We start from the raw sequence: 21,583 nt of genomic DNA on the forward strand, positions 1-21,583 counted from the left end.
CTGAAACTAATACAAAATTTTAAAAAAATACATCAAATAAGATTATAAAATTGATACATAAAAATATTTATGTACAAAACATTTAATTATATTTTCTTCTATTTATTATGAGCTTCTAATATAAAATAGTCTTCGTAAAGTTTATACTTAAAACTTGAAACATATTCTACCACTATGATATACATAAATTGGCTCTGTCATTTATAAGACAGTGAAAAAATGATCCATGTAGCAATAAATAAATCATTGAAACTTTCTGTACCTCAATAGCCATTTTTTAAAGGTTGTAAAATTCAAAGAACACTCATATACTAATAAATTAGACAAGCTACTTATTTATAAAGCCTTTATACTTTCCAGGCATTAAATTAGGTTCTGCAGATATAGAGGTAAGGAGAAGGGCCCTGTGTTAAACAACTCTAAGAGTACTAGTGGTACCACATTACATTCTACGTGATTGGTATATCCTAGATTTGGGAGAATAGTGCCCTGTCAGAGAACTCAATAGTCTAAGACTGGAAGCAAAAAGACAAAAAATAGTAATATAGTAATGTAATGTAACATATGTTATAGTGGAAATGTATAAAGTGCTATGAAAACAGGATGGGTATCAAACCTAGACTTGGTGGAAATAGGCCTGACCAGGTGAAGCTTCCCAGACTTTAGTCTTAAAGAATAAAAAGGAGTCAAATACAACGGAAAGAGTCTTCTGGCCTTCTAGACGAAGCGCTTTAGAGGAACCGGCACATAAATACATTTCTAGCGAGGGGTAGTTCTATTTTCTGAAATGATTATACAGAAGAAAGGAAATGTGAAGAAATAAGGCTGATAGATTGGCAGGGACCATATTTTGAAGGGCTATAATAAGAATGTGGATAGTCACCATGAATACAATGGTAGATCACCGACTTGAAAAAGGACATAAGGTTGGAGAAAAAGATGGAAGTTGGACATATGTATAAATCACAGGAGTCACCTGAATGGTAGGCACTGAAGAGATAGGAGAAACTGCTGAAGATAGTACAGAATGAGACTTAATGCATAGAATGGGACATGTTTATGAACAGAACAGGAGGACACTAAGTAAAAATTGGAATAAACATAGGTAACTTTGCCTAGAACATATCTGAGGAAACTCCAACTATATGGAATTCAGAGGGGTTTTTTCTGTGAAACAAAGATTAAGGACATGGACATCTTCTAAGTGAAAAGTGGTAAGAAGAAAGTAGCAAATATTTAAAGGAGCCACTGTAGAAAATGTGAGAGAAAGCTGACTGGGAATAAATATAAGGGGTGCTGCCCAGATAAAGTTAGAGATCATGAGTATGTGGCATACATATTCATAAGGTGTGATTTTTCTCAAGCTTTAATTAGGAACACAGGTATTAAGTTAGACTTTGGAACAGGAATGTTTTGCTAAATGATAGAGCAGGTAAATAAGAGGTCAACATAATTTTCTTTCTAGAGGGGACTCTGGGGTCTAGGCTAGACAGAAAATAGATAAACGTAATTAAGAGATATACAGAAGTAATTAAGCAACCACTTACTAATGTTAAATCAGATTATCTTTCTGTCCTCCTAAAGAGGTATACTCAAAATAATTCTTCTATTTACTCCGAAGCTGTTAAATAAGCACTTTGGGTGGTCAGAACAGGTATTATATGAGAATATATTGGGAATATTCTTAGAAGAGATAAAGAGAGGGCAGGTAAAGGGAGGGCACTTTGGAAGACAGTTCTCTTACCTACTGATGCTTAAGAGAAAGAAAAATAAAATGCCAATGTGAATGCTGTTTGATATTACAAAGTACCAGTTAACCATATGAGTAGTGGTCAACCTGCCCTAGTGCTTAGCTTTTGTTTTTTTAACTTCTAGATTCTGGGTTCTTTAAAGATTAGGAACTACATACATCTTTGTGTAACTTCCAGATTCTATATTCCTTAAAGTGTAAGAACCGCCTTCCTGTTCCTGTCTCTGCTAACACTGACTCCTCCCCCATGCTTGAACACAGTAGGGCTCAATAAACATTTTATTTCTGAATGATTCGTTATCTTAACTTTTTGAAGCAATTTCAACAATTTTCTAACTTAGGACCACAAAGCAGCTTAGACATTGGGGAAGTTTAATTCAAGATGCAATAAGGCCATGAGCTCTTTGGAAAACAGTTGCTAATCGATCTCGAAACTTAAATAATTATATGAAATGTCAGTGAGATAGAATGAACATATAAACGTGTTCTCATTTTTTATCTCATAACACAATAGAGGCATCCGCTAAAGGAAACATCCATTTTTTATACAAAAAAGAAAAAAAGCACACAAAGACATACTGACATGAATGTTCCCATAATAAAGATATTTTTTCAAAAAATCATAATGTTCAAGATTTAAACTGGTTTTAAAACAGATTAATCGAGATTTGTAAATTGTGGAGAATGACAAGTTTATTCATCTAATACAAAGGCTAAAACATACACACATGCCCTTGTTATACTTTTACATTTCAGGCCAGGAAAGCAAACAGAATGGGAATAAAGCACATCAAGATGTTCTTATTTGGTCTATTGTGAACCAAGTAGAATTCAAGTTTACTAAATCTAAAAACGAAGTTTTATTTATCAGAAACATCTTGTTTTGTTTGTTGTTGTTTTTGTTTTTTTTTTTAAAAAAAAGGTCTTAAAATTTGTTAAAGAGACCCATACCTGGTAAGATAATCAGCAATTTTAGGATTCTTCAGGAGATCCATCAATAGGTCAACTGAATACTTTCTGGTTAATGTGCCATCACCATTTATGAGAATATTAAATATTAGCTGAAAAGTCTGATGAATGTTTCGAGCATGGAATAGCTTAAAAACAAATTAAGGAAAGCATATTATACCAAAAAAAAGTTAAGTTGAAACCATCCTAAAACTTAAATAAAGAGCCTCTCTTTTAAACTACCAGAGAATATAAACTTCAGAATTATCTTCAAAAATAGTAACAAAAAGAATATTTACCTTTTCCCCAACCTCTTCATTTAATGTCAAACTGGATAATATTGAAAGTGCAAACACAACTACAGTTAAACTGCTATGAGCCAAGAAGCTTATAAGAGTTCGATAAAAAGATTTCACATTATTCTGAGGAAGAAAAAATTAAAAATAAGTTAGAATGAAAAATTATAAGTTTTATATTTTGGTTCAGAAAGTGTATCTTGCACAGGGTAGATAAACTTTTATTAATCATCATTATCAACTTAAGACATCATTTCAAGGAGAGGGTACTTTCATATACTGCTTACAGTAGTATAGACAAGTACAATCTTAATGAAAAGCAGTGTTCGGATATGGGATTATGAATAAAAGTGTAACTTCTCAAACATTTCCATGGCTCAAAATAACCTCCACCTCCAAATAAGACCAGAATAATCCAACACATGAATGAGATTATTTAATTTAAAATTAAATAGGTAATACTGTATATTGCACAGCAGGGGAATTGTCCACAAAGCACTTTAAAGAATCAACAAACTTCCTCGATCTAATATATTTCTAATGGTAGGTCAGTTAACCTCTTTAGTATGCCTTCACTTATCACAAGTACTGGTAGCTGATCAGAGGCATTTACTCATGAATCTTTCTGGTAGAGCTGCCACTGATTTTGTGGAAATACAAGACTGAGGTAAATGGATTGCCAGTGATGTGCATCTCTTCTATCAGCACAAAATAATTCAGCTTTCCTTGTGTTATTCAATACAATAATGGGATACTAACAGAAGAAAAATTTTTAGCACGCAATACTTGCATTAACCCCTAACATCTTAAACAACACATATGAAGGGTGCAGTACTTCAAGTTATTTGTATGTCAATTTGATTCTGCATTAACTCTGATGGGTCAGCTGCACAAGACAAGATGGATAAAATTCTCTTGAAACACAGAACCCACGACAAAACAAGAAAAAAAATTTTACAAACAAACTTCTTACCAAAGTCTTTATGTGTGTTTGAACAGAAAGATTGTGTCGACAAAGATTTGCCAATAATCCTAGACAAGGCATTGTTAACTCATCTTCAGAAGACTGACTATTGTTTAAGAAAAATTAAAAAAAAAAAAAGCATTAAGTTCATTTTAAATTACTGAAAATATACACATATAAATTCCTCTTTGCATACAAAAAGAAAAATCTGATTAACATGTGAAGACCATCAAGCTTTGAATAGTATTGCGCATTTATTTCATGTTTTGAAACTAAATGATCCTACTAAATTGCAGCACAGAAATATGAAAATAATTGTAAGAGTGATCACATGCTATCTGATCAGTATATTCTCCTACCAAGATTAAATATAAACATATAACTTTCAGTTTCAACCGTTTTTTTCTGCTCAAATAAAGTTATTTCAAAAATTTTTGTTATGGAAATTAAAGGTGCTTTACACCATTTGATCCTTAAAATCATCTAAGGAGTAGACAAGAAATCAGTCTCAGTTTAAAAAAGATGGATAAAATTATCTAAGTAAAATTGATTACATAGCTTTATTTTAAAAATAAACCAATAGATTATTTGGTTATATGTTTGGTTGCATACTCACATATGATCTATCAGGAATGTAATTAATTCATCTATATTTGCACCAGAATGGAAAATTTTGACGTTATATGTTAACCTCTGCAGAAGTTGAATGCACTGAGAATAAAAAAATAGTAATGAATATAAACACATAAAAACATATTGCATGCTCCCCAAAATGGACTCCTGTGCATATTCTGAACACATCACCATTTCAGGAGGCAGACTTTAGAGCAAGAACTTTTCCATTTCTTAAAATGGTTCTCTTTTTTAATTTTAAATGCGAAGTAGTTAGTCTACTAAGAACCTTGGGATTCATCTCCTGACTCACATATTCTTACACATCCTAACTCAAGCAGAGCATCTTTCCATCAACCTGGTTTACTTAATCATCTTAAACTTATATGTAGGTTGAAACATATATATTCCATCAATTTTTATATACATTTTTTCACATTCATCATCTTTAAAATTTCATGTCAGTTTAATTGGCAACACTTTTCTTTCTTACAACTGCATTTTAGGTTCAATAATGGGTATAAGAGCTTTGAGTCTATGCTAAATAAGACCAAATCTATAGCTACTATTTTTGTAGACTGTTTCCTCAACAAATTGAGACTATACGCCAACTCAAATTACAATTTTAATGCGAATAACATTTATCTCAAAATGCTGACATTTGTGTTTACAATCTGTCAAAGAAGTTATAATGTAGATTGTTTTCTTTAGTAATAGTGCAAGATGTGAATAAGCTTCCCTTCTTCACAACTTTTAAATAGTAGTACATGTGTGATCAACCTGTTCTTAAATTTATTAATGGCAAGAATGTGCCTAATTTACAGTATTATGCTGACATATACGCTATAAGTTAGTTTCTAATAGATACTATCAATTTTGATCTGAAATTAAGGAAGAACAAGTACTAAATGAAAAGTACAGTGCAGTGTGTATACCTGCAAAAACACTGAATCACTGTGGCAAGTGCTGCTCCGACATACCACTCCTGCCAGCACATTATTCAGGTTATATGTATTCTGAAGATAGTCTCTGGTTTCACTATCTACAGCTGTAAATTAAAATAAAAGGCACAAAACATCAATTTTACATATATCTTTATGCTGAAAGAAATAATTTTAATTTCCCTATTAAATTTGCCATTATATAAAAACATCAAATATGGTATGGCTAATTTACAAATACTTTCCAATTCAGCAGTTTAGTCAAGAAATTACATGAGCTGGAAAAGAGAAGGGAGTGTGCGCTTTTCTTTTTTTGCCAATAAACAAATGATTTCTCAATGTGGGCTAAATCTCAAGTAAAAAATTTGCTTTACATATTTATACAAATTTTACTGTTAAAAATCATTTCAATTTTTCTGTAATCTAAAACTACTCTAAAAATGAAGTCTATTAACTAAAAAATAAAAATTTAAAAAGCAAATATAAAGATCATTTTAATATATTTCAACATTGAAAGTGACTGCCATTCTCATACATATGGTTGGTGGATGTTAGAATTAGCATAGCCTTTTTGGACAGCAACTTAGTAATGACTATCAAACTGAACAATGTCCTGAAAATTCTCCTGGGAATTTATTCAACAAATACGCAGTAATATTTGAACAAAAATACATAAAAATGTTCATGCACTATTGATTCTAACAGCAAAAACTCAAGAAAAGAACATACATGAGTACACATCCTTAGTGGAGTCACTGAATAAATTATATTACTCTACAATGTGGTACAAGGCAGCTATTAAAAAGATTGCACTATAGAAAGATATCTAAGACATAACAAGTATAAAAGAAAACAAGTGGTGCTCTGCAACACCATTTTCGTTAAAAATAACCAAAATTATTTGTTAATTTTTATCTAAAATTATTTGTTATAGCATAAAAAAAAATCTGGAAAGACACATATCAAACAATTAAGAAAGCTCTCCAATATTTTTCCCAAAGTGGAAATGATGAGAAGGGTGGTGGTGATGAATACAGACTCATTTTATTTTACTCTCTATACTATGCTGTCTAATTTGGTAGAGACTAAGCCACATGTGGCTATTTAAATATAGATTAATTAAAGATTAGGTTCCTTAGTCTAGTACTCACACTTCAAATGGTCAATAGTCCTATGTGGCTTGTGGCTACTATATTGGACAGCAGATACAGAACATTTTCATCAAGAAAGTTCTATTGAACATGCTGTATGTCAATCCTTCTGGATCACTGGGATTTTGTTTTCAATAATAAGCACATGTTAATTTTATAATCATACACAAAAGTATCTCACCACACCCCCAATACAAATCAAGAAAAAAGGTAACTATTAAATGAAAATTTAAAAACTAAAGCTTAAAGTAGGAAAAAATAGAAAAAGCAACACCATTTTAACCCTTAGCTCTAAGTGTAGTCTATCAAAAACGGACAATTGTTTTTTATCATTAGCAGTGATTTTTCCAAGCAGCGTATTTAATATTGGCATTATGTGGATGTAGTTTTGGTTTTTTTTTAATTCAAAAGTAGGTCAGCATTTCTGAAGGTGCATTCTTATCTGTAGACCACTGAACCTTTGATATGTTTGAGATTCTTTGTTCCAAAAATTTTTAAGAAAGCATGCATACAATATTCCCCTTTCAAGATATCCACAAAGCAAAAGTATTCTGTAAGGTCCTGCAATGAAGAAATCTTTTGAATATGAATCATTCTCCTAAAGATTCTATAACAAAATCTGCCCTTTAAAAATTGTTAAATTCATACATCATCTAAAAAACGAAAAATGGAAATTAAATTACCTAACTGAGATAGCAAACTGATGATACTGAAGATCAGTGGTGCACTTATGTTTGGGTCTTCAAGTAGCTCTACAAGGCAACTCAAGCATTCACTTGGTAATATCTGATTTGATGTAAATAATCGTGTAAGCTTCTGTCCAGAAATTACCTACAAAATAGTAATTAAAATGTGTTAGTTAAAAATTGGTGCCCTGCTGGTGTGGCTCAGTTGGTTGGTCATCGTATGTCCTGTGCACCAAAAGGTTGCTGGTTCTATTCCTGGTCAGGGTTGTAGCCGGTTGATGTTTGTCTCTCTCCCTCCCTCTTTCTCTAAAATTCAATTTAAAAAAATTTGTTTTTTTAATTGGCAGTTTTTATCTCTTTTCCATTTCAAACAAAAACTCAGTTCTTCCAAAGAACTCTCCCGTTCTTCCATTGCCACTCTCCCAATTCCGAAAATTCATACATGCTGTTATTTCTGCCTGGAAGATTAATTACCTATCCCATCTCTCACTGGCTAATGTAATCATTGGGGTCTCAGCTTTAATTTGTTTCTTCCAGAAGCTTTTTCTAACCCTCTTCCACCAATTACATTAGGTTTGCCTATTACACTATCCTATAGTACATTATACTTTTATTTCATAAACTGGCAAACTTTTGATCACCTAGCAATATATATATCCTCCCTACCGACTAACAATACTTATCTTCCCTACTACACTGAACACTCATGAAGGCATCAACTACAAATCAATACTCTACTACCGATATAATGAATAAACGAATTCCAGTACATTCATTCCACCTACTTTAAGGGAGACAATGGAAAGTGAAAAGTAGCTAAATTCAGAGGCTTACCTATGTGATTAAGTAGGTGATTATTCCTGTTCCCTCCCCCAAACAGTAGCTGAGCCCAGAGATTAGAGATTTCAAAAGAGGAAGTTTAAAAAAATTTTTAAGTAGCCAGGTCAGGCATAAACAAATTTTATTTTTGGTTATTCCACTTTTTTTTTAAATCCTCACCTGAGGATATATATATATTTTTTCCATTGCTTTTCTCAGAGTGAGTGGAAAGGAGAGAGGGAGAGAGAGAAACATTGATCTGAGAGAGACACATTGATTGGTTGCCTCCTGCACACACCCCAACCAGGGCAGGGGACTGAGCCTGCAACTGAGGTACATGCCCTTGGCCGAAATCGAACCCCGGACCCTTCAGTCCGCGGGCTGACAATCTAGCCACTGAGCCAAACTGGCTAGGGCTATTCCATTTTTTACTCCTCTTTTATAACCCTACAAACCACACTCGCCCTACCTCCTCGAAAAGGTAAAGCTGGGACTGAAGACCCCAAACAGTTGTTAGACAGCCATGTATTTTGAAAATGCTTTCTGAATGTTATTTATTAATAAACATACCTTTTCTATGAAAAAGGAAAACCAGTTAGTTACTTTAGAATTAGAGTAAATCTGTTCTAAACATTTTTGTTTTTAAAAGATGAAGTCTAAGAAAGCTGTTTTAGCATTCCTCTAATCTTCCCTTTCTGTGTCCCTTTATTCCCTTACCCAGATGACAGTTTTTCTTCTAAAGCTTTGCTGATAAGGGAGCTTCAGGGTATCTTTTCCCAAGGATTATGTGTTTCAACATTAAAGTAAAAACCTGAAATACTGAAAAATGTTCCAAAGGTGAAATGATAGAAGATACTTTGTGATAAGGAACCTTCTGAGCATTGTCCTTTTGCCTACATACAAAGCTAGCCCTCTACATGAAGACATTTTCTGCTTTAAATACAATTTCCTTCAGGACTGGAACTGTATTTAAATATAACATAATACTCTAACAAGTAATAATTATTTATTACAATATAAAATTTATTTTTTATTTTTTTATTTTTTAAAAAATATATCTTTATCGATTTCAGAGAGAGGAAAGGAGAGGGATAGAGAGAGATAGAAACACCAATGATGAGAGAGTCATTGATTGGCTGCCTCCTGCATGCCCCCAACTGGGGGATCAAGCCCGAAACCGGGGCATGTGCCCTGACCGGGAATCAAACCCTGATCACCTGGATCCTAGGTCGATGCTCAACTGCTGAGCCATGCCCGGTCGGGCTACAATGTAAAATTTAAAAGTCATTTTATAAATTTTCTTCTTTCCTCATACACATTGAGTGTTTTATGTAAATAGAATTTATTTTAGGAATAACTAATACTTTAGTACATACTCTGGCCTAGGCATTGCCCTAGGTACATCATGTATGTTAATTCTTTTCATATTCACAATAGTCTGCAAGGTAGGTGCCAACTGTATTGTAGATGAGTAAACTGAAGCACACACTATAGTAGCATAACTGGGATTCACTGTTCCTAATCAATGCTCATAATCATTACATAAGATTAGTGCCATGAAAGCCCATAAAGATTGAGACCAGTTCAGCTCTGCCAATAATAAGAAAAATTCAAAGCTCAGTTTCTGCATGGGACTATAAAGAAAAATTAGCAGAAGTGCAGCAGGATAGCAGAATGAATAGTTAATATCCTTTCACAGAATAACCATCTCTCTTTGTATCCTCCATGTTGCTCAAAGATATCCACCATTATTATAATCACCAAAATGGTTAAAACTTTTAAATCTGAAACACCAAAGATTAGTATGGATGAATGACAGCAAATTTCATATATTGCTGGTTGAGGGTAAAATGGTGTAACTTCTGAAAAATTGCTTGGCAGTTTCAACTAAAACTGAACATAAACTGTAAGACCTAACAATTCCACTTCTAGGTATATAAGAGAAATTAGTGCATACATCCACAAAAAAAATGTATGAAAATACTTATAACAGATTTATTAAAACTCTACCCAGAACTGGAAACCCAAATGCCCATCAACAGAATACAAATAAACTGGTGAATGTATAAAATGAAATTCTACACTAATCAAAGAGTAAAATGTGCAGCATGAATGAATTTCAGAGATTACTTTGAGTGAAAGAAGCCAGATACAAAAGTATGTATTGTATAAGTCCACTTATCTGAACTTCGTGAGAAGGAACAATTGAAAAAAACCTTATAGGGAGCTAGAAACATCCAATATTATCATATAGATTGTACCTACTTGAATATACACGTTAAAAAAAACTATCAAGCTCTTTCTTTAGTTAAGATTATTGCAGGTTATGCACTGAATGTATGTTATCTCTCTAAATGGTAGATTTTTCAGTAAACCCCTTGAAAGTTTGGAACACAGTACCAAGTTGTTAAGCCTCAAATTTCTTTGAAGTCTCCTTCAATTCACCGTAACACGGTGTTCAGATTCACAACATACCTGTTTATTCTGAAAGACAGGTAACGTTTCAAATTAATATTTAAAATAATTCCTTTATCTTAAAAATAAAACTAATAGCCTTGCTTATTCTGTGGCTTGAGGATCCACTAGCACACTGCTGTATTCTAATAGAGAAGTAAAGCATTAGCATGTAACAGCTAACACCATCATTATTAGGTTTGCAGAAATTTGTTGAGGTAATGAATGAAAAAAAAATGTACTTAGGAGATGGGCACCTTAAGTAGTAAGAAGGAGCACCAGTGAAGCCGGAGAAAACAAAGGCACATTTAACGCACTCCAGTTTCACGAAGAACTAATGTTGCTGTACCACTCACCATCGTCTTCTCTCCGCTGTAGTTTGCTATCTTTGGTAATTTAACCTTTTATCACATGGTTAATATAACAGAATATATTTTAAAATTATGTTCAATTCTATATTAATAGAAGCTGCGACAGAGAATTAAAATAAGATTTGGTTGAGCTTAATTGTGTTTTATTAGACGGAGGTCAATGTTAGTTGGCATTCCATGAATGCATAACAAATGACAGCCGATTAAGAGCAAAAAAACCTCTAACACAGACTAAGTAGACACAAATCAGTGGTAACAAAACAGAACAAAAATGAAAGCAATTCAGTATTTTAGGACTGAAAAACAGCATTAGGATTAAAAACAAGTTTTAATCATCACTCCCCACCACTGCCACTCCCGAGGATCGCTGTATACTGTCAGCGCTGTTACGATGGAAAAAAACAAAATAAAAAGCAAGGGACAAGATACAGGTTTACGTTTTCTCCTCTACCAGCCCCAAGCACAGCCTCAGTGTCCAACCTGTCGCCCCTCCCTTCCGGTTCCTAGGACTTTCCGCGGCCCCTCCTCCCCTCCGGCTGCAGCGCCCGAGGGAGCGCGGAGGGCCCAGGGGCGGGGCAGGGGGCGGTGGGACTTCTAGGCTGACACTCGCCTCCTTCACCTACACGAAAAGACAGCCGGGGGAGGGGGGAGGGGGGAGCTGCCCTCCGGCCCTAAATGGGCCGCTCCACCCTGGCTGCACCGTGCACTCAAAACTACTACAGGGAGCCCGTCTCGCCCTCCCCGCGGGAGCCCCTCACCTCCAAGTGCCGCAAAAGCTGGGCAGCGTTCGCCTCCGACTTAACGGCTTTATACTGACTGATAGTGAGCAGCAAGGACTTCAAGCAGGCAGTGGAGTCCATCGGGACCCGCCACAGGACCGCCCGAGGGCCACCACCAGCCGGCCAGTTCGGGCCTCCAGCTTTCGCCGCGCTCTTTTTTTGATTTTTCGGCCCCACCCCCTCGCTTCCAGGAGTTTCCGGTTCCGGTCTAGCTCCGGAAGTCCCTAGGACTGCTCCTAAACACGGGAGGGGTGGGGGTTGGAGGATGGAAGGGAGGGGAGGACCGGGCAGTGAGGTTGTGGCGCTCGAAAAATCAGGAGCTGTCCTTTCAGACCCCTTACTTAAAAAGCCGCGAGGTTTCAGCTTCGCGATCCCATAAAGACGAGAAATCTCGCGAGAGATGCGATTGCAGCTCAGTCTGTGAAGGGGCGGTTAGGCGTGAGGGGTCCCGGTTCCTCCGTGCGCCGTGTTTTGGTTTGCTCCCTGGGCCTTCACGCTGGATGGCGTGCTTTTTCTTTGTGCATCAGCCTATTCCTGAGAAACGGTCGCGTCCCCCTAGTCTAGACACGGTGAGGAGTTCTGAGGAGGAGAAACTTGGGCTCTAGATTTTGAGGCGGCCTGGGAGGGGTCTCTTTTTAAAATCTCTCGTATGTGCATCCCTTCCGCGCAGGACTGTTTGTTTCTCCGAGTAAACCTATGGCCCTTGGGATTCAGTTAAGTTAGTCTCGTACCTTTACGATGGTCGGCAGACTTACCTGAGAAAGCGACCTGCGAGTGACTCCTGGGCTCTGTATTGCTCCGGGTGTGTTCTCGTTAGCGTCAGTTTTTGTAAGTGAAGATGTCTGTTTTACCTGGCATGATTCCTTGTTTTAGAAATCTCGTCTATGGAAGTAGTACCGTCGTTGGCGGGTTTTGATCGGAGGTAATTAATATGCATGCGTATATAATGAAGTAAGTTAAATAGCGGGTGCTGGAGCTTTTGCTTAATAGATGCTAATATTGAATAAAGTTTTAAAAACCAGTTTGGAGAAAATTGTAAGAATGGGATACATATCCTTTTAATTAAACTATTTGTCAGAAATAATGCTTTCTCAATTCAAAGAAAAAAATTTTTTTTACATCAGTACATTCTAAAAGCAGGGTTTTTATATTAAGATACAATTTAAAATTAAATCTGAAAGCTTAAATAATCTAGCCAATTGATACATACATGTAAAAATCATTGGGTAATTAATCTATTTATGCATTCTGCAAATAATTATTCAGTGTAATATGGGCGAGACGTGGCCAGCCAAGGGTCAGAGATAATGAAGTATCCCCTGCAGGGAAGGGACTGTCTAATAAGGGAAACATCGTAAATGGTGCCTATGTAATTCACCACGTAAATTAGAGGCACCATGCAGTTATGTTAGAGTCAGGCTGTCTGCTTACAAATCCTAGCTCTACCTTTTACTGAGTGAGCATAGGCAGATCCTCACTGCTTCAGTCTCTAAATAGGGTAAAATCTGGCCAAGAATAATACCTGTTTCATAAGATCGTTCATTCAATAAAAAATTGGAGCCTACAATGTGCTAGGCACTAGATTCAGTGAATAAAATAAGAATCCTACTGTAAGTAAAACAATTCTACCATTACATTCTGATAGAGAAAAGAAAAACAATAAATAATAAACACAATAAGTTAAGGAAAGTGAAATGGAGAAAATAAAACAATTATTCCTCTAATCTAACAGACCGAGAAGGGAAATGGGACATCAGGATAAAGAAAGCAGCATTTGAGGAAATACTTCAAGGAAACATACTCTCTAGTTGAAAAGATTTCTAGATAGAATAGCAAGGGCAGAGGCCCTGAAGTGGGAGCCTGACAGGTGTGTCCGGAACAGCAGGGAAGCCGCTGCAGCTGGAGTAGATAGAGTGGTAGAGATGAGGTCATGTCAGGTCGTGCAGACAGTTGCCTGGCATAATTATGTTGTCAACAAGTGCTCGTTACATCTTAGTTCCTTGGCAAATGCAGTGATAACAGTTTGGTAGTGTTAGATTTCACTAGTAATGACAAGTGTGTCATCATCATGCCCAGGGTGGGGAACATCCGGCCGGTGGCCTTATATGGCCCGCTAAATCATTCGTCCCTGCCAAGGCAACTGCAGGCAAGACTCGAAATTCAATAAATCTAGGAGCTTTTTTCCTAGCTAATATTTAAGTTGATAATTTTATATGGCCTGAGAATGATGTTATAAATATCCAAATGGCCCTTGACAGAAAAAAGTTTCCCGACCCCTGATCATGCCCTTCCCTATTTTATAGAACCAACAGGAAAAGGGTCAGAGCTGCTTGCTGTGCCATCTTTGTTTGAAATCTTGCATTTTAACTTAAGCAGTTACACGAATTTTGCATTGCTTCCATAAAGAATTCATTTTAATGTAAAATAACATTTTCTCAAAAAAATCACCAAAAATTGATATTGTAAGTTTAGTAGGGTGTACCATGATGATAGCTGTGAGAAGCCCTAACATCTTTAGTCAGAGGTACTTGCATATCCTAATATGAGAAACATAGAACCATATTTTAAGCCCCCAAAAGGGGCGGGGGGGAGGAAGGGGAGATGAAGCTGGGTGCAGATGACTGAGGACCTTATTAGCTTTGAACTTGAACTCCATCCAGAATTCAGTGGTGACCTCTGGTTTTTAAGCTGGGACCTGATGATCTAGTTAGGTTTGTGTTTTAGATTGATTACTGTGGCAGCTGGATGGGCTATGATTTTGATGAGGGTAAGGCTGCAAGTAGGGAGAATATATAATTTGCTGGAGTCTTTCCAAAGGAGAACCAAGATAATTAAAGTGGAGATAGCAAAGAGGTGACAAATTTGAGAACTATTTATGAGGTGAAATAGGCAGGATTTAATGACTAATTTCAGTTGTGAAGAGCAAGAAAAGAGATAAAACTAGAAGGGATTCCAAGTTTCTTAGTTTGGGTGGTTAAGAAGATACAGATACTGCTGAGTAGTTAATAGAAAGTATTCAGGTTGTATTTTATGCTCAATGAAATGTTACGTAGTTTATCATATAATCTTATACCATTCTCATTAAGTTTATTCCTGGTTATTATATAATTTTTGTTACTGTGAGTGGGTTTTCTTTTTCTCCTATAAATTTTTAATTTGTCACTGTCACTATAAAAACATACTGATTTTTGGTATATCTTTTATTTAGCCTACTAACTAAAATCTCATTAATTCTAATAGTTTTGCTTACTCTCTTAGACTTTCTAGCTATATATATAAAATCTGCAAATAATAATTTCATCCCTTTCAATATTTGTTGTTTTAACTTATTTCAATAGTTTAATATCCAAAATATGGAATAATCATGGTGATACTGAACATCTGTGTCTTAATATTTAATTGAATGAAAACGACACAGTATTTTAATACAGTATAATTTGTGCTATTAGAGTGTGATAAATATTTTTTAAAATGTTTAGGAGATTGCCCTTTATACCTTTTTAAAAGATTTGCCAAAATGTCTGCTAAAAAATTATCAGATGTTTACACTTATATATCTTATTTTCCTCTTTAAAATGATAATGCAGTGGGTTATGTTGCTTTTGTTCTTGGGATAAAAATAGCTTACTGAGCTTTTGCATGTGCCAAGCTCTGTTCTTAAGAACTTGATACTTCATAACAGCTCCATGCTTTAGGTGCTTATGTTGTCCATTTTACAGATGAAAAAACTAAGAGAAAGGTGTAATAATTTGCCATCACACAGGTAGTAATAACAAACCTTCTATTTGCTATGCTGCAAATATTTTATTCAGGATTTTATATCTATGTTCATGAGAATTAAAAATAATTTTTCCTTTATTCTCTCTTGGAATTTGGGTTATATGTTACTTTTGAAAAATGAATTGGAAGCTTTTCTCTTTTTTTTTTCTGTGCTATAGAATAATGAATCACATAAGAGTCATCTGATCTTTGTGGGTTGTATACAACTGGCCAATAAAATTCAGCTTGATAGCTTATTTAGTGATAGATCTTTAGAATACATTTATATTTCTAATAGGGTTATCTGTTTCATATTTTTCTGTTTTTTCTTGAGTTGATTTTGGAAATACTATAAATTTTTTCAGCATAGCAACTATTTATCTAGATTTTAAAAATTGTTGATATAAAGTTGCATCAGTATTCCAATAATTCTCATTATCTCTTCCTTGTAGTTTTAAATTTCCTTTTTCATCCTATCTCATTTTTCAGTTGGGCTTGCCAGCCATTAGTCTATTTTATTCAGCATTTCAATAACCAACTTTGGTTTTATTCTTGTTTTTCCCCTCCCAAAATCACTAGTTTTACTTTTTATTAATTCCATCCATATACATACACTTTCCTTTATTTGCTCTTTTTATAGTTTTTTTTTTAAGTTGAAGGCTTAGTATATTTCCATACTATGTGGGTTTTTTTTTAATAAAGTGCATTTATTTTATGCCAAAAAAAATTTTAAAGACACTAGCTAAAGTAAACATCTGCATTTTATCAGTCAGGTAAATATATTTTTTAAATGCTAATATACATTCAGTTACCAAATATTTACTGAGTACTAGTTCTTTTCAGAGAGCTTAGAGTCTGTTTTGGAAATAGACCAGAGTAAGTGCTATTAAGAGAAGTAGAATATTCTATGGGAACACATGATATTTTCTTAGGGCAAAATATTAAGTATCCAATTTCTTCATTTTTTTAAGGATTGGCATAAAATCCCTGTTCTCTGTAAATTTTTATTGCTCTCTTTTTTAATGTTTGGCATAGGTATTTTCCCTAATTTATAGTTCTGGAAACACATTTAAGGGAGTTAAACAAAAGCTGCTTAGGATCATACAACCTAAGTTTAGGGTTGTGTAGCTCCTTTATTTCTTTTGGAAAGGCTTAAAAATATATATATCTTCAGTACTGAATAGGAAAATGGAAATTTTTAATGACTCTTGATTAGGGTTTAAGTCACATTAGATGAGTCAGACTGAATGACAATATTAATTACATTTTTGAGAGAAGTACAGAATTTGTAGAATCCTGAATGTTGTAACATGGGAATTATACTAGAGGTATGAACACAGGGCTAATTGTTAATTCATTCATCCACTACATATTTAATGAATGTTAAGTGGTAGGTACATTTCTATGTTTTGGAAATACAGCAGTAAGTCAAATAGACAAAAAATTTCTACCCAAGTAGAGCTTTTATTTTAATGGGGGATATAAACAAGACATATAAAATATATGAATATTAGTAGTAAGTGCTATGGAGGAAAAAAAGGGAAGCGGGATGGAAACTATCTGTCAGGGTGGGATGTTGTAGTTAGTGTGGAGTGTTAATCAGTATTTGCTGTATAACAAATCACCTCAAAACTCAATGATTAAAACCATGAGCAATTATTTCTTGCTCACAGGTCTGTGGGTTAACTGTCGTTAGTCTGATTGAGGCCTGACTTGGCTGGGTTACTCTGCTGAAGCTATTTTGTGGGGAAGGGGAGATATCTAGAGCTCAGTTTCAGTTATGTTGAGATGTCTGCTAGATACCCAGGAGATGCTGAATGGGTTGTTGAATATATTATTTGTAGTTAAGGGAAAGGTCAAGGCTGGTGATGAAAATTTAAAACCTTTAGACCAAATGATATAGGGCGAGTATGGATAGAAAAGATTGAACCAAAGTACTTAAGTACTTAGAGGTTTAAGAGATGGGGAAGAATCAGCAAAGAACACTGAAAAGTAGCTGCCAGAGACAAAGGCCCTTTCTTGACCCGCAGTTGTCTGCAGGGATCAGTCTTGTAGAATCTGGGCTTCTCTTGAGGTTGGCAGAGAAGGCAGTCTTAATACATACACAAGCTCACCCTTTCTTTTTACTTTCAGAGGCCTTGCGGTATGCAGAAGGATGGGAGGCTTCATTCTTTAAATCAGTATTGAGTGTTTAAGTGTGCCAGGTGTTCTAGGCACCAGGGATATAACAGAGGAATTAAAATTTTTTCCTGACTTTGTAGGGCTTGCATTCTAGTGGGGACATGAGGCCAAATCTAAAACTAGGAGATTATTCAGTAGGTTTAAACACTAGGTGGAATAGTAGTTCCATTGGCTCTGGTTCCAAAGACTCAAGGCAAAGAAATTCAGTGGTAGAACTGGCAGAGGTCTAGGAGTGGGGTCATTTGGATACCATGTCCTCACTATGGCTAAAACAATTCAAATACTAACATTAAATTGATTTTATCCTTTATGCAGGTCTAGAAAACAAAGTCTACCATTAATGTCACCTTTCATTTTTCAGAAATGTCATCTTCATCACAAAACCAGAAAATTTGTATAAACCAGAAACATTCTCCCTTTACAGTTCTTCCTGTTTCCTTTTCCAACTGTCAAGTATTAAAATTCAGCTAATCTATAAAAGATTTGCCAAACCATAAAGTAAACATTCTCACTTTTCAAACTATTCCTGATTATTTTCCCCCTATACATTTCACAGAATTCAACTCTAGGTTAATGAGTACAAGGTTTGGATATTTTTTTGATAAATCTCTTTCCCCATTGCTACACACATTTTCACATCTAATTTCATATCCCAGAATCAGAAGGTTGCCATTTTGTTTAAACACAAGTACTATCCATTGTTTCTGAATCCAATTTTGTAGATAGTAAATATGAAAGTGACATACTTTTAAGTTAAGGTACAGTAATCATTTTTAATCATAACTAATATATATTGAAGGCCTACTTTGTGCAGACCTTCTCATTTTTAGATTTCTGGTCTTTCAGAAAATAGGCATCAAGTTCATGGAACAGTTAGATACTTATTTCTTGAATTAAAATGTGAAGCTGTTTTCTAAGACAGTGGGGCCCAAAGTGGAGTGTGCACATCTCAAGATACATGAAATTGTCTCTCAGGGTATGGGGACAAATATTAGAACTTTTATTTTTATTTATTTTAATCTCATTCTTTTTAATATTATAGTTGTAATTGAATATAATTCATAAATGAATTTCTATTCATATATTTTAAATGTATTCTCAGGTTTACTGCTTTAGAGATAATGTGACCAAATAATTGGAGACTTCCCCCAAATCTTTAACTTTGACAGAGTATTTATTTATTTAAAATATGTTTTTATTTATTTCAGAGGAAGGAAGAGGGAGGGAAAGGGAGAGAGAGAGAGAAACATCAATGATGAGAGAGAGTCATTGATCCATTGCCTCCTGCACGCTCCCTACTAGGGATTGAGCCCACAGCCCAAGCATGTGCCCTGACCGGAAATTGAACTATGACCTCCTGGTTCATAGGTCGACACTAAACCACCACGCAGGCTGGGCTTGACAGAGTATTTAGACAAGCATTATTATTCATTTCATTACCAAATATAGTATCTGGCATTGTTCTGAATCGTTTTGTTGAACAAATAAATTCTCTTAGCAAAAACTAGTATGAATAGTGTACCATGAAATAGTAAGATGGCATGATTAATTATTTTTACAATATCATTTACTGATCAGTGCAGTCATGTAAATAGTGTTATTTCTGCGTGTTTGCCTGTGTGATTATTATCTAATTCAGTTCCTAATTGTACATTAAGCTTATAGTGGGAAGAATATGCAATTTGTGGTTGGTGAAACTTGGGCATGAATTTCTGCTCTGATTGATTTATTAGCTATGTGAACTTTCTAAGCTTCAGTTTCTTAATTTTTAAAATGGAACACAGTAATGTTTATCTTTCAAAGTTGTGTAAGATCAGATGTGTACTCAGTGTGCTTAGATGCATAGCCCAGCATATAGGAACTGTTGAAAATTAACCTTATTTTCAATGAAACCAAGTTAATGCACCTCATTAATTTTATATGAATATAAACTATAATTAAAAGCTCGACCTACCTAAACACTACTTACAAACATATGTCTTTCTGAGATAATGAGGGGCAGTACTTTTCTCACATGGGTGGGTCAAGTTGGATTTGGGAAGTGTAGGCTTTGTTGACTGGCGGTGATGGAGTCAAGTACATACTGTGTCCTCCATTCCCTGCTTGACGATCATCTCTACACGTGCCATGTCTCAACATCCTGTCATGTTTGCTTTTGTCTAACAACCGTAATGACAACATATTTTTTAAGTTGCTGAAAATATTTCACTTTTGGAGAATTTGCTTAGGGGTGACATATGCTCCTTCCAATAGTTCCTAGCTACATTTCTGAACAGTGTAGTTTTGGCAGTGCTACCTGTAATTAACCTGAAACTGATGGGTAGTTTGATATATGGATAGTATTATTTAGGTAAATCCTGACCTGTCATTGTAATTTTAGGTACATTTCAGATATTCAACACAAATTAATATGCATTCTTTGGGTTTGCCTGTGTAAGTGCAGAAATAATTGACTGAATAGATCTGAAAGAATTAAAAATCTGCTTCTGACAAGGTGCTAATTTTGGCAAGGATGTTTCCTGTTTTGGCAAATTTATAAGGAGGGGGCAGTGGGTATACATTGCAAGGTTTCTGCTTCCTGGTATAAGTTGCCAGGTAGTGTTAACAATGGTCTTTGTTAAATGGCAAGAGCTGAAGTATCCTCTCATATTTTTTTTAACCTTGAAGTGACTACTATTCATCTGTGGTCAAAACATCTCACATCAACTTTCAGGAGTTTTTTTTGGAATTCTTTTGGTAAAAATCTAACAGAAGTAATAACTAATGGTGTCAGAGTTTGTGTTATTAACAGATCCATGAACTTCTTGAGTACATTTAACTCATTGCTGACCTAGAAAGTCCAGCTTTAAAAATAGCTATCAAAATTTTACCAAGTTGCAGATTCAAGGTTGTTAATTGCAGCATTGTTTGTAATAGCCAAAAAAAAAAGAAGAAAGAAAAAAAAAAAAAGACAAAGCTGATATATCAGTAGTGGTCAGAGAAGATGAAATACTTACACAATGGCATATCATGCAATTTAAAGAATATGACTGATGTATATGTGCTCATACAAAAAATACAAAGTGCTAAATGTGCAAACTAACCTGCTATCTGTGCCGTGTGGGATATATTTGAAAAAATAGTAGTTTTGCCTCAATTCTTAAATGTCATTATTACCATTCCTTTCTGTACAATAGCATTTCTCCATCATGTAGAGAATTGGAAGAAAGGTGAACTAATTTTGCTGCAAACTTAAACAAAAGTAAATGATGATCTGGTGGTGGTGATTAGGAACATATATAGTGCCTACTATGTGCCAGGTACTTTTCTATTACGTTTTAAATACCTAATTTTCATGACAACCCTATGGTATAATCTTCAGGTTCATGGGTTGATGCTCAGCTGCTGAGCCACACTGGGCCGGGCCTACCAGGTATAATCTGAATCCCATTTTTTAGATGAGGAAACTGGGGCGCGGCGGTGTTAATTAATTTACACAAGATTGCACAGCTAGTGTGCATCAAAGCAGGCTTATATGCGCTTGCAAACTGATCCCAGTGTTCCTGTGCTCCTAACTACCAGCGTTATGCAACCTCTCTACTTATTTTTAGCATTGATGGAAATCTAAATGAGATACTTTATGTCATTTCTCTTTCTTGTAGACAGGTGGTTTATTGTTTGTGTTTATACATGCTACACAATATCAGGATGGTCTTATTTTTCTTCCTCAGAACAATCTGTTATATGTTTACTTAATTAACCTTTCCATTTTAACTCATTTATTTAGTTAGGTGGTTCTCAACTGGGAGCAATTTTGTCCCCCAGGGGACATTTTGCAATGTTTAGAGACATTTTTGGTTGCCACAATGCAGCTGAGAAGTGGGAGAGAGTTG

General features: G+C 35.0%; 2 protein-coding genes across 9 annotated transcripts in view; one reads left to right on the forward strand and one right to left on the reverse strand.

Moving 5' to 3' along the window:
* The window catches only part of CIP2A (cellular inhibitor of PP2A), a 37,705-nt gene extending 25,816 nt beyond the window's left edge, over window positions 1-11,889 (reverse strand). Inside the window, exons 1-7 of the mRNA XM_016195657.2 lie at window positions 11,751-11,889; window positions 7,346-7,493; window positions 5,506-5,618; window positions 4,575-4,669; window positions 3,968-4,064; window positions 2,998-3,120; window positions 2,702-2,847 (exon numbers count right to left, since the gene is read on the reverse strand). Of these exons, the coding sequence (XP_016051143.1) occupies window positions 2,702-2,847; window positions 2,998-3,120; window positions 3,968-4,064; window positions 4,575-4,669; window positions 5,506-5,618; window positions 7,346-7,493; window positions 11,751-11,852 (824 nt within the window). The 5' untranslated portion in view covers window positions 11,853-11,889. The remainder of the gene's footprint in view (window positions 1-2,701; window positions 2,848-2,997; window positions 3,121-3,967; window positions 4,065-4,574; window positions 4,670-5,505; window positions 5,619-7,345; window positions 7,494-11,750) is intronic.
* Window positions 11,890-12,062: 173 nt separating this feature from the next.
* Window positions 12,063-21,583, forward strand: part of DZIP3 (DAZ interacting zinc finger protein 3) — a 73,942-nt gene continuing 64,421 nt past the window's right edge. For 3 of the 8 annotated variants that reach the window (XM_016195647.2, XM_016195654.2, XM_016195653.2), the window contains exon 1: window positions 12,349-12,693. The gene's annotated coding sequence lies outside the window, so the exon portion shown is untranslated. The other 5 variants (XM_016195650.2, XM_016195651.2, XM_016195649.2 and 2 more) reach the window with 5 other exon arrangements.

This window comes from Miniopterus natalensis, chromosome 6, assembly GCF_054644295.1.
Source record: "Miniopterus natalensis isolate mMinNat1 chromosome 6, mMinNat1.hap1, whole genome shotgun sequence".
Lineage (NCBI taxonomy): Eukaryota > Metazoa > Chordata > Mammalia > Chiroptera > Miniopteridae > Miniopterus > Miniopterus natalensis.